This window comes from Nycticebus coucang, chromosome X, assembly GCF_027406575.1.
Source record: "Nycticebus coucang isolate mNycCou1 chromosome X, mNycCou1.pri, whole genome shotgun sequence".
Lineage (NCBI taxonomy): Eukaryota > Metazoa > Chordata > Mammalia > Primates > Lorisidae > Nycticebus > Nycticebus coucang.
In genome coordinates this window covers 53,327,914-53,342,054 of record NC_069804.1, presented here as the reverse complement: position 1 = coordinate 53,342,054, position 14,141 = coordinate 53,327,914, and the positions used below count along the sequence as shown (strand labels likewise).

The following is a 14,141-nucleotide window of genomic DNA, read 5'->3' as shown; positions in this document are numbered from 1 at the left end:
AATGTCTTAATGCAATAACTAAGAAAATGCCAGGAAGGATATGTTAACCAGTGTGATGAAAATGTGTCAAACTGTTTATAAAACCAGTGTATGGTGCCCCATGATCGCATTAATGTACACAGCTATGATTTAATAAAAAAAAATAATTTGGCATTCAGGAAGAAAAAAACATCATGTTGATATTGTACAATTCATTAATAAGAAATAAGCAGCTACATTTCACTATACCTTGTGCAACCACTGATTGCCAAAAACTTTTGCAATTTCTACTTTGTAATAATAAACTCTACCTGTACTTATATAAAAAAAAAAGAAGGAGAAGAAAGAGAAATAGGGCAGTGCCTGTGGCTCAAAAGAGTAGGGTGCTGGCCCCATATGCTGGAGGTGGCAGGTTCAAACTCAGCCCGGGCCAAACAAAAAAAAAAAAGCCCTGCAAAAAAAAAAAAATATATATATATATATATATATACACACATAAGATGCTCAACCTCATCAATTATTAGGGAAATCCAAATGAAAACAACATTGAGCTCTCCCTTAAGAAGACTAGAACATATTCTAGCACAAAAGTAGGGTCAAATTGTTACAGGCACATTCTGTGTGCCCTGGTGATCAGTGTCCCAAAGAGCTTGATACAGTGGCTAGGGGAGTCTTTAGGGAGAGGCCTTTTCCATGGTACAAGGCAAAGGCTGACCTATGTGAGTTCTTTGATGTTCTGTGAGGTGTGCTTTCTGGGAAAAAGCTTTCCCACATTCCTGACATTCAAAGGGTCTCTCTCCAGTGTGAATTCGCTGATGTTCAATGAGGCGTACTTTCACATAGAAAGCATTTCCACATTCACCACATTCATAAGGTTTCTCTCCTGTGTGAGTTCTCTGGTGTTGACAGAGGGATTTTTTCATACTGAAAATTTTCCCACATTCACTACATTGATAGGGTTTCTCTCCTGAATGCATTCTCTGATGTTCAATGAGGCGTGCTTTCACATAGAAGGCATTACCACACTCGTTACATTCATAAGGTTTCTCTCCTGTGTGAATTCTCTGATGGATCCCAAGAGATGAATGCACCCTGAAAGATTTTCCACATTCATTACAGTGATATGGCTTTTCACCAGTGTGAGTTCTCTGATGATTATTGAGAGTCATCTTAATTCGGAAGAATTTCCCACATTCACCACACTCATAGGGTTTCTCACCTGTGTGAATTCTTTGATGTTGATTTAGGGATTTCTTTGCACGAAAATTTTTCCCACATTCCCCACATTCATAGGGTTTCTCCCCTGTGTGTGTTCTGTGGTATTGAGTTAGGGATATCTTTACACGAAATGTTTTCCCACATTCACTACATTCATAAGGTTTCTCCCCTGTGTGAGTTCTCTGATGAATCATGAGGGTTGCCTTCTCAGAAAAGGTTTTCCCACATTCAGTACATTCATAGGGTCTCTCTCCTGTGTGTGTTCTTCGATGTAGAATGAGCTGTGATTTCCTGCCAAAAGATTTCCCACATTCATTACATTCAAAGGGCTTCTCCCCTGTGTGAGTTTTCTGATGAGCAATGAGGTATGATCTTGCACTGAAGGTTTTTGCATATTCACCACATTCATAAGGTCTCTCCCCTGTGTGTATTCTCAGATGTTCAATGAGGTTTGATCTCCTGCAGTAAGCTTTCCCACATTCATGACATTCAAAGTTTTTATCTCCTGTGTGTGTTCTCTTATGTCTAACAAAGTCTGTTTTCTCATGGAAGCCTTTCCCAAATCCATTATATTCAACATTTTGATCCAAAGATTGAATCTTCTGATACTGGAGAAGGTTGTTATCATGCCTGAAGATGTCATCCTCAACAGAACTATTGCCACACAGCAGTGAGAGAGATCCTTTAAAAACAAATCACAACATGTCACTCTTTCACATAAAAGTCCAAAAGAGTTTCCCTTGTCACAGTATAAAATTAGACTCCTTAACACAACTTTAATTTTGCCCCCTGCTAACTCTCTAATAAAATCACCTCTTAACATTCTCACACTCTCTCACCCTGGCCTTTTTTCTAGTCCTAGAATATATCACTTACACTAGGTTGGATACTTGCAATGCTCTCTGCCCAGAATACTCAAAATCTCCATGGCTTTTCTCTCTTACTGAAGTTTGTGCACTATTAACCTCACTAAAAAGCCTTTCCTGACCACATTACCTGAAAGTACACATCAATGTCTAACCTATCCTTCTTACCTTACATTTTCTTTTCATCACCAAACGTATGATGCATTTGTTTCTTTCTGTTCACTTTTCCCTGAATATATTGCAAGCTCCAAGAGAAAAGAGAGAGCATTTTATTCACTGCTGGATCCCCACACCTAAAATGTGACCAGCACAGTGATACTCTTTAGATGGTTGATACTCATTTAAAGTTTGTATGAATGAATGCCTGACAACAGAAGGCATCCAAGGCAATGGAGGAAAGGTAGAGTAAATATGTAAGATGAGGCAGAGATAAATAAGAGCAGTAAATAATTTTCAGATACTCAAGATAAAACAGAAGAGCATGGAAGTTTTAGTATGATATTAAGATATGTGATTTTGGTATCAGAAGCATGTAAATCTTCTGTCCTTACTTTCAAAGAGTTAGGACCTTTAAAAAGAGATTCCTGAAAAATGGTGCATAAGGGTAACCTCAGACCTGATTTACTGGGATCTTATTTTTCCATGTGTCTGTTCTTGCTCACTCACCTGAGTAACCACGGCTAGAGGATTCCTCCTCTAATATCCACAGCTCTTCTCCTCGCTCCAACTTGAAGATCATCTCTGGTTTGGCCATGCAGAGGCCTGTTAATGGGAAATGGCACAGGACATGGGCCAAGCTGTCTGAGCTTTAGGGCCTCTGATGGAAGAGGAAGGTGCATCTTCATGAGCTGCACAAGGAAGGGGGCCCATTTAAACCTTTCATTGGGGAAGTGAGATCACACACATTCTTCCTGACACTCTAAATTGATCAGTCATCTGAGACCTTTGAATCTAAAACTAAAATATTAAACTCTACAGTGGCTACACATGTTACAGCAACCACAAAACACATGCTTCCAGGAGTTACATGGACAATCATCCTCACCCACAGATGCCAGGTTGCTGTAGGTCTCCAGCATCACATCCTTATGCATGGTTCTCTGAGCAGGGTCCAGTCTGTACCACTCCTGTCGGGTGAAATCCACAGCCATGTCCTCGAATGACACGGATCCCTGAAACAACAATCTGCAAAGATCAGAATCGGATGCAAGGAAAAGATCTGTGGGAACTAATCCTTTCAATGGAGCCCTGTTGAAGAGTAGAGTAGAAAGAGCTACACTAGATACCAGACTCTGCATCTTGCTTGATATTATACTTTTGGAGGGAACCCCTGAAAAAACTCTACTACTAAGTTAATTTATTAATTCATAAAGAAAGATCTACTAGAATACTGAGTCAACATTATGTGTCTAACACTGTACAAGTTGCTATGGAAATAAAAATAAAGATACTATAGGGCCTGCTCTCAAGGAACCCAGACCTGGGAGAGGCATGGGAAGGAGTACTGGGGCTGAATTTCACAAGAGATGAAACTTGGTGTCATGATACTGCACTTCACTTAAGGAGGCAGAGCTTTGAATCCTTCAACAAAATTATCATTTCCTTCACTAATATGGAGTGACACAATGAGGAAACACAGGAAGACAGGAAACACACATAGCACAGCATGAAAGAAAATGGCACTGCAGACTATAACGAGGCAAAGGGCTATAGAGACATACAGGAGCCCAACAGCAGAGGTATTCTCAATTTTTTCTTCCCTATATATCATCAGTCTCCAAAATATTTGATTTCTTACCCCACTGGACTATTTTCTGACCATCCACATATATTTATATTTATAAATGATACAGAAATACTGTCAAGTGGACAAAAGGGAGAGATTGTTGTTCTCCAGGTAACTGCAGGAGCAGATGGGTTAAGGCTGGAGCTATAAATTGAGATTAGCAAAACTGGAGAGACAATGGGTTGATGGCGGAAAACTTGAAATAGATCTTAGAGTGTTTATGGAACATGTCCAGCTCAGGAGAGAAGGCTAGGAGAGATCAGGGTTTGGATGGTAAGATTATTTCAGTACCAGCAGAAACTACCAGAATAAATTGGATAGCTAAAAGAGAATACAGTTTGAGAAAAGCACCAAGTAGAGTCTGAGTGGACACCAATATGCCATGAAGATTGCAACACAAATTATTGAGTGGTAGAAATAAAATCAGAATAGAGTCTTGGAAAGGAAGAGAGGAGACACTTTCAAGTAATGGTTGCCATTTCCGGTGTAAAGTAAAAGATAAGAGCACAGTCATTTACCTCCCCTACCTCAAAAAGCTAAGAAAAGACCCCTGTTTCTGGTCTCAGGAACAAGAAGGGCTCCCCCTTTGGATAGAGAGAATGAGAGAAATCCTCTGGTTTTCTTTTTCACATATAGCCCTCCCAAGGAAGCCCCAGCCCCAAAGATGCAACCCTGCAATAGCAGGCACCTCAGACTCGAGGGAAAGGTACCCTTTTTGCTGACCAGAGGATCAATGGTAAGAAGAATGCGGAAGGCAAGGCGTGGTGGCTGACGCCTGTAATCCTGGCACTCTGGGAGGCTGAGGCAGGTGGATCGCTTGAGCTCAGGAGTTCTTGACCAGCCTGAGCCAAAGTGAGACCCTGTCTCTAAAAATAGCAGAGTGTTGTGGTGGGCACTCGTGGTCCCAGCTACTTGGGAGGCTGAGGCAAAAGGCTTGCTTGAGCCCATGAATTTCAGGTTACTGTGAGCTATGAGGCCCTGGCACTTTACCAAGGGTGACAAACTGAGACTCCGTCTCCCAAAAAACAAACAAAAAAAAAAAGAAAGAAAAATTAGGGGCGGCGCCTATGGCTCAAGGAGTAGGGTGCTGGCCCCATATACCGGACGTGGCAGTTTCAAACCCAGCCCTGGCCAAAAACTGCAACAATAACAACAAAAGAAAAATTAGTAAAAATAGCAAAATTAGCCAGGTGTATGGCAGGTGGCTGTAGTCCCAGCTTACTTTAGAGGCTGAGGCAAGAGGATGGCTTGAAACCAAGGATTTTACATTGCTGTGAACTATGATGAGGCCAAAGCACTCTAGCCAGGGTGAGAGAGTGAGAGTCTGTTTCAAAAATAAAGAGGCTCGGCGGACAAAGCTCAGTGAGTAGGGCACTGGCCATGTACACCAATGCTGGCAGGTTTGAGCCTGGCCTGGGCCTGCTAAACAGTAATGACAACTACAACAACAACAACAAAAAATGGCTGGACATTGTGGTGGGCACCTGTAGTCCTAGCTACTCGGGAGGCTAAGGCAAGAGAATTGCTTAAGCCCAAGAGTTTGAGGTTGCTATGAGCTGTGACGCCATAGCACTCTACCCACGCTGACAGCTTGAGACTGTCTCAAAAAAAAAAAAAAAAAAGAAAGAAAGTTAAGTAAGAAATAAGTAAATAAATCAACTAAAAGAAGAGCCAAGGGCAGTGCCTGTGGCTAAGTGAGTAGGGTGTCAGCCCCATATACAGAGGGCGGCGGGTTCAAACCTGACCCCGTCCAAACTGCAAACAAAAAAATAGTCGGGCATTGTGGTGGGCGCCTGTAGTCCCAGGTACTATGGAGGCTGAGGCAAGAGAATCACGTAAGCCCAAGAGCTGGGGTTTGCTGTGAGCTGTGATGCCACGGCTCTCTACCAAGGGCGACAAAGTGAGACTCTGTCTCTAAACAAAACAAAACAAACAAACAAAAAAAAAACAGTAAACAAATAAAAGAAGAGCCAACGTGGTAGTTGAGCCCTTGCCCCAGGTGGTTGGGGGGTGGTTGTTCTGTATATCCTTCCATTATGCCCCTCATCATTTTTACCTTCATATTCACCTGAAATTAAAAGAAAGAAAGAAAGGGGCGGTGCCTGTGGCTCAGTGGGTAGGACGCCGGCCCCATATACTGAGGGTGGCAGGTTCAAACCTGGCCCTGGCCAAACTGCAACAAAAGAAAAGAAAAGAAAAGAAAGAAAATCCCTAAGCCATGCATACAAAAAGAACAGTCATTTCTCCAGGAAAAATGGATTAGATAACTAAGTTAATTACCAATTTGAAACATACACAGCACTCATTGTATTGGCCAGGTGGCTTGGTCCAGTAATCCTAGTACGCTGGGAGGTCAAGGAAGAGGGACTGCTTGAGCTCAGGAGTTCAAGACCAACCTGAGCAAGAGCCAGACTGTGTCTCTAGTAAAAATAGAAAAACTAGGCAGGTGTTGTGGCTGGCTGCATCTGTAGTCCCAGCTACTACAACAGACTTGAGAGGCTGAGGCAAGAGGATTGCTTGAGCCCAAGAGTTTGAGGTTGCTGTGAGCTATGCTACAGCACTCTACCCAGGGCGACAGAATGAGACTTTGTCTCAGAAACTAAATTAATTAAATAAATACATGCACAAATCAATAAAATGAGTATAAGAGAAGACCATGAACATAAATTCAACAACTTAGATGAAAAGGACCAATTCCATGAAATACACAAAATACCAAAATTGGCCCCCCAAAAGAATAGATAACATAAGAAAATATCTATTAATATACTGGATTCATAGTTTAAAACCTCCCAAAAAAGAAAGATGATTTCACTGGTAAATTCTACCAAATACTTAAGGAATACATCAGATCTGCACAATTCTTCCTCTTCCATTTTCTAGATAAGACTTTTTTTTTCTTGAGACAGAGCTTTACTTTGTTGCCTTCAGTAGAGTCCCATGGTGTCATAGCTCACAGCAACCTCAAACTCCAGGGCTCAAGCAATAATCTTGCCTGAGCCTCTCAAATAGCTAGGACTACAGGTGCCCAGCTAGTTTTTCTATTTTTTTTTTTTTCTTACTAGAGGCAGGGTCTCACTCTTGCTCAGGCTGAGCTGGAACTCCTGAACTTTTAAGCAATCCATCTTCCTTGGCCTCCCAGAGTGCTAGCATGACAAGCCTGAGCCACTGCGTGTGGCCTGGGAGTACTTTTTAACTAATTTTATGAGGCTGCCATTACTCTAATTACCAAACAGACAAAGACATGACAAGAAAAAAGAAAACTGCAGTCCAATATCCTTCATAAACATCAAAGTAAAAAGCCTCAATAATACTGGCAAATCAAACCCAGCAACATATAAAGACAAACAGCATTATCAGTTGAGGTTCATCCAGTGAATGCAAATCTGGCTCAGTATTTTAAAAAAATCATTGAATATAGGAGGTGGAGCAAGATGGCGGCCGAGTAACAGCTTCCTTGCATCTCGGCACTGTGAGTCTGGGGAGATAGGACTCCAGGCATCTCTGGCTGGTGGGATCTGCCTATCATCACCCCTGTGAGGATACAGGGAATCAGCGAGAGACTTCTGGACCCCAAGAGGAGGACTAAAACAGTGGAAAAACGGCAAGTGGTTGCGTGTGTTCAATCCGTCTAAGCCCGCCCACAACTGTAAGTTCAGTAGCAGCGAGACTGCAAACCAAAAAGGCCTTACCTGTAAACTGTTTTGGTGTCTTTGGACTTGGCACTCAGTTGAACTGCCTTGGGGAGAGCCTGAGCAGGAGTGTGGAGAACTTTGGCCGTTGTCTAGGGCCCCAGTCTGAGCCCTCAGCGAGACGGAGCTAATAGTGTTCGGCTGTGGGTCACAGGGAACCATTGTGAGCGATCTGCCCCGGCAAGCTCCGCCCTCAGGGCCCCAGAGCTAGAATCAGGTGGGAGCTGGTAACCCAGTGACCAAGTAGCCTAACGGTGGGGTCTGAGTCGCCTTGCAGCCCTAACCCTCAGGGGCAGAGTGAAACCGGTTTTGGTACACTGGGTAGTGGATAGCCACTTCAGCAGTGATTCCAGCGACAAACACTTTCCTGGGAAAGCTTCTGCTCAGCAAGTTTACAAGTTCAAAGTGCCTTTTAAGTGGGATGAAGAGAGATTTAGGGTGTCTACCTGCTGGGGATTGAGAAATCAGCAGCCTCCAGTCGTATCAGAACTGTGATTAACATCTCATACCCCAGAAGACGACGTGTTGCCCAGACAATATTCAATAACATATACATACTGCTTTGTTTTTGGCTGTGTTTTTTTTTTTTTTTTTTGGTTTGGTTGTTTTTTTTGTTTATTTTGATGTTGCTGATGTTGTTTTGTTTTTTAATTTCAACCTTTTCCATACAGATCCTTTTTCTTTCTCAATTTTTCTAGTTTAATTATAAGTTCCCATTGCTGCCTTTTTCAATAACTAGAACTTCATTTTTTGCCAGCGTTTCTACCACTATTATTTGGTTTTTCACCCAATTTTATCCCTTAAAGTTCTCTGTTTTCTTGTTTTGGTTTGATTTATAGCATTTTTGTCTTTCCTCTCTACTTGGTGGAGGTGGGGTACTGTGTCTGATCAGGTTAGCAAAGAGCTGCTGACCTCAAGGGAACCACCCAACTGGGCACCCCCAGAAGGTGGGGTTTTTTTAAGGTTGTGTCAAAGTACCCTACTGTACATCTATATTGCTCTGTCTCCCTCCTTCTGTGCCTCTCTTCTTTTTGTCAATATTCCTTTTACCCACCCCCTCTCCTTTCTCTATTTTTCTTATCACTCGGTCCTCGTTTCTTTGATCCCTTTTTTGCTCTTCAACCTTCTCACCCTTCTGGTCCTGTAACCCTTAGTCCACAGGCACAAGAACTTAAAGATCAAGAGGAAGTAAAAGGAAAATTAGGGCAAGGAAACAGATAAAAGAAATCACTCATGAGGAAGAATCAGCAGAAAACTCCAGGCAACATGAAGAACCAGTCCAGAACAACCCCGCCAAGGGACCATGAGGTAGCTACTGCAGAGGATTCCACCTATAAAGAAATGTTAGGAATGACAGAAAGGGAATTTAGAATACACATGTTGCAAACAATGAAAGAAATGATGGAAACAATGAAGGAAACTGCTAATAAAGTGGAAAATAACCAAAAGGAAATCCAAAAACAGAACCAAATAAGAGATGAACGATATGAAGAATATAAAAAGGATATAGCAGAGCTGAAGGAACTGAAACTGTCAATTAGGGAACTTAAAGATGCAATGGAAAGTATCAGCAATGGGTTAGACCATGCAGAAGAAAGAGTTTCAGAGGTACAAGACAAAGTTCTTGAGATAACTCAGATAGTAAAAGAGGCAGAAAAGAAGAGAGAGAAAGCAGAACGTTCACTGTCAGAATTATGGGACTTTATGAAGCGTTCCAACATACGAGTTATAGGAAATCCAGAAGGGGAAGAAGAATGCCCAGAGGAATGGAAGCCATGCTAGAGAATATTATAAAAGAAAATTTCCCAAATATCACCAAAGATTCTGACACACTGCTCTCACAGGGATATCGGACCCCAGGTTGCCTCAACTCTAACCAAGCTTCTCCAAGACACATTGTGATGAATCTGTCCAAAGTCAAGACAAAAGAAAAGATTCTGCAAGCTGCCAGGAGTAAGCGCCAGTTGACCTACAGGGGCATTTCCATCAGAGTGACCACAGACTTCTCTAATGAAACTTTCCAAGCAAGAAGACAATGGTCATCTACCTTTAATCTGTTTAAACAGAACAATTTCCAAGCCAGAATTCTGTACCCTGCTAAGCTAAGCTTAAAAATTGACGGAGAAATCAAATCATTTACGGATATACAAACATTGAGGAAATTCACCACAAGACCAGCTCTACAGGAAATACTTCAACCTGTTCTGCACACTGACCACCACAATGGATCAGCAGCAAAGTAAGAACTCAGAAATTAAAGGACAGAACCTAACTTCCAGAATGATGTGAAAGATAAAACTAAGCAATGGACTCTCACAAAATAAGATGAATAGAATACTACCACACTTATCAATTATCTCAATAAATGTTAATGGCTTGAATTCCCCACTGAAGAGACATAGATTGGCTGACTGGATTACAAAACACAAGCCATCCATTTGCTGTCAGCAAGAAACACACCTGGCTTCAAAAGACAAATTAAAGCTCCGAGTCAAGGGTTGCGAGACAATTTTTCAGGCAAATGGAATTCAGAAGAAAAGAGGAGTTGCAATCTTATTTTCAGATACATGTGGATTTAAAGCAACTAAAGTCAAAAAAGACAAAGATGTTCACTTTATATTGGTCAAGGGAAAAATACAACAGGAAGACTTTTCTTTTTTTTTTTATTGTTGGAGATTCATTGAGGGTACAATGAGCAAGATACACTGATTGCAATTGTTAGGTAAAGTCCCTCTTGCAATCATGTCTTGCCCCCATAAAGTGTGACACACACTAAGGCCCCACCCCCCTCTCTCCATCCCTCTTTCTCCTTCCCCCCCATAACCTTAATTGTCATTAATTGTCCTCATATCAAGATTGAGTACATAGGATTCATGCTTCTCCATTCTTGTGATGCTTTACTAAGAATAATGTCTTCCACTTCCATCCAGGTTAATAGGAAGGATGTAAAGTCTCCATTTTTTTTAATGGCTGAATAGTATTCCATGGTATACATATACCACAGCTTGTTAATCCATGCCTGGGTTGGTGGGCATTTAGGCTGTTTCCACATTTTGGCAATTGTAAATTGAGCTGCAATAAATAGTCTAGTACAAGTGTCCTTATGATAAAAAGGATTTTTTTCCTTCTGGGTAGATGCCCAGTAATGGGATTGCAGGATCAAAAGGGAGGTCTAGCTTGAGTGCTTTGAGGTTGCTCCATACTTCCTTCCAGAAAGGTTGTACTAGTTTGCAGTCCCACCAGCAGTGTAAAAGTGTTCCCTTCTCTCCACATCCACGCCAGCATCTGCAGTTTTGAGATTTTGTGATGTGGGCCATTCTCACTGGGGTTAGATGATATCTCAGGGTTGTTTTGATTTGCATTTCTCTAATATATAGAGATGATGAACATTTTTTCATGTGTTTGTTAGCCATTCGTCTGTCGTCTTTAGAGAAAGTTCTATTCATGTCTCTTGCCCATTGATATATGGGATTGTTGGCTTTTTTCATGTGGATTAATTTGAGTTCTCTATAGATCCTAGTTATCAAGCTTTTGTCTGATTGATAATATGCAAATATCCTTTCCCATTGTGTAGGATGTCTCTTTGCTTTGGTTACTGTCTCCTTAGCTGTACAGAAGCTTTTCAGTTTAATGAAGTCCCATTTGTTTATTTTTGTTGTTGTTGCAATTGCCATGTCAGTCTTCTTCATGAAGTCTTTCCCCAGGCCAATATCTTCCAGTGTTTCTCCTATGCTTTCTTTGAGGATTTATATTGTTTCATGCCTTAAGTTTAAGTCCTTTATCCATCTTGAATCAATTCTTGTGAGTTGGGAAAGGTGTGGGTCCAATTTCAGTCTTTTACATGTAGACATCCAGTTCTCCCAACACCATTTATGGAATAGGGAGTCTTTCCCCCAAGGTAAGTTCTTGTTTGGTTTATGGAAGATTAGGTGGTTGTAAGATGTTAGTTTCATTTCTTGGTTTGCAATTCGATTCCAAGTGTCTATGTCTCTGTTTTTGTGCCAGTACCATGCTGTCTTGACCACCATGGCTTTGTAGTACAGACTAAAATCTGGTATGCTGATGCCCCCAGCTTTATTTTTATTACTAAGAACTGCCTTAGCTATACGGGTTTTTTTCCAGTTCCATACAAAATGCAGAATCATTTTTTCCAAATCTTGAAAGTACGATATTGGTATTTTGATAGGAATGGCATTGAATAGGTAGATTGCTTTGGGAAGTATACACATTTTAACAATGTTGATTCTTCCCGTCCATGAGCATGCTATGTTCTTCCATTTGTTAATATCCTCTGCTCTTTCCTTTCTGAGGATTTCATAGTTTTCTTTATAGAGGTCCTTCACCTCCTTCGTTAGGTATATTCCTAGGTATTTCATTTTCTTTGAAACTATGGTGAAGGGAGTTGTGTCCGTAATTAGCTTCTCATCTTGACTGTTATTGGTGTATACAAAGGCTACTGACCTGTGGACATTGATTTTATATCCTGAAACATTACTGTATTTTTTGATGACTTCTAGGAGTCTTGTGGTTGAGTCTTTGGGGTTCTCTAAGTATAAGATCATGTCGTCAGCAAAGAGGGAGAGTTTGACCTCCTCTGCTCCCATTTGGATTCCCTTTATTTCCTTGTCTTGCCTAATTGTATTGGCTAGAACTTCCAGCACTATGTTGAATAGTAAAGGTGACAGAGGACAACCTTGTCTGGTTCCAGTTCTAAGAGGAAAAGCTTTGAGTTTTATTCCATTCAGTAAAATATTGGCTGTGGGTTTGTCATAGATAGCTTCAATCAGTTTTAGAAATGTGCCACCTATGCCTATACTCTTCAGTGTTCTAATTAGAAAAGGATGCTGGATTTTATCAAATGCTTTTTCTGCATCTATTGAGAGGATCATGTGATCTTTATTTTTGCCTCTGTTAATATGGTGGATAACGTTTATGGACTTGCGTATGTTAAACCAGCCTTGCATCCCTGGGATGAAGCCTACTTGATCATGATGAATGATTTTTTTGATGATAAGCTGTAATCTATTGGCTGGGATTTCGTTGAGAATTTTTCCATCTATATTCATGAGTGAGATTGGTCTGAAATTCTCCTTTTTGTTTGGGTCTTTTCCTGGTTTTGGTATCAGGGTGATGTTTGCTTCATAGAATGTGTTGGGGGAAGATTCCTTCTTCCTCAATTTTTTGGAATAATTTCTGCAGTACAGGAATAAGCTCTTCCTTGAAGTTCTGATAGAATTCTGGAGTGAAGCCATCTGGACCAGGGCATTTTTTAGTTGAAGCTTTTTTATTGTTTCTTTGATCTCAGTGCTTGAAATTGGTCTGTTCAGGAGGTCTATTTCTTCCTGGCTAAGTCTAGGGAGAGGGTGTGATTCCAAATATTGATCCATTTCCTTCACATTGTCAAATGTCTGGGCATAGAGTTTCTGGTAGTATTCAGAGATGATCTCTTGTATCTCTGTGGGATCAGTTGTTATTTCCCCTTTATCGTTTCTGATTGACGTTACTAGAGATTTTACTTTTCTATTCCTCGTTAGTCTGGCCAATGGTTTATCTATTTTATTTATTTTTTTCAAAAAACCAACTCCTTGTTTCATTAATTTTCTGAATGATTCTTTTGTTTTCAATTTCATTGATCTCTGATTTGGTTTTGGATATTTCTTTTCTTCTACTGAGTTTAGGCTTAGATTGTTCTTCTTTTTCCAATTCCATAAGATCTCTTGTGAGATTGTTCATGAGCTCTCTTTCTGTTTTTCGAATGTAGGCATCTAAAGCGATGAATTTTCCTCTCAAAACTGCTTTTGCAGGGCGGCGCCTGTGGCTCAGTCGGTAAGGCGCTGGCCCCATATACCGAGGGTGGCGGGTTCAAACCCGGCCCTGGCTGAACTGCAACCAAAAAATAGCCGGACGTTGTGGCAGGCGCCTGTAGTCCCAGCTACTTGGGAGGCTGAGGCAAGAGAATCGCTTAAGCCCAGGAGTTGGAGGTTGCTGTGAGCTGTGTGATGCCATGGCACTCTACCAAGGGCCATAAAGTGAGACTCTGTTTCCAGAAAAAAAAAAAAAAAAACTGCTTTTGCAGTATCCCACATGTTTTGGTATCTTGTGTCTTCATTGTTGTTATGCTCAAGGAAGTTAATGAATTCCTGTTTTATTTCTTCCTGCACCCATCTGTTATTCAACAGAACATAGTTTAATTTCCATGGCTTTGGGTGGGGTTGAGTATTTTTTGTATAGTTGAGTTCCACCTTTAGTGCCTTATGGTCTGAAAAGATACAAGTTAAAATTTCAATTCTTTTGATTCTGTTGATATTTGTTTTGTGTCCCAGGATATGATCAATTTTGGAGAATGTTCCATGGGGTGATGAGAAGAATGTATATTCTTTATTTTTTGGGTGGAATTTTCTATATGCGTCTATCAAGCATAGTTGGTCTAGGGTCTCATTTTAATCTCATATATCTTTGTTTAATTTCTGTTTAGAGGATCTGTCCAGCTCTGTAAGAGGAGTGTTAAAGTCCCCTGTTATGATGGTATTATCAGATATCATTTTGCTCAGACTGAGTAAGGTCTGCTTCAAGAATCTGGGAGCATTTAAATTGGGTACA

At 40.9% G+C, this 14,141-nt stretch overlaps 1 protein-coding gene across 1 annotated transcript in view; it reads right to left on the bottom strand.

Annotated features, from left to right (window-relative positions):
• Nucleotides 1-625: 625 nt before the first annotated feature.
• Nucleotides 626-14,141, bottom strand: part of ZNF157 (zinc finger protein 157) — a 43,326-nt gene continuing 29,810 nt past the window's right edge. Inside the window, exons 3-5 of the mRNA XM_053580067.1 lie at nt 3,109-3,235; nt 2,730-2,825; nt 626-1,879 (exon numbers count right to left, since the gene is read on the bottom strand). Coding sequence (XP_053436042.1) covers nt 654-1,879; nt 2,730-2,825; nt 3,109-3,235 — 1,449 coding nt within the window. The 3' untranslated portion in view covers nt 626-653. The remainder of the gene's footprint in view (nt 1,880-2,729; nt 2,826-3,108; nt 3,236-14,141) is intronic.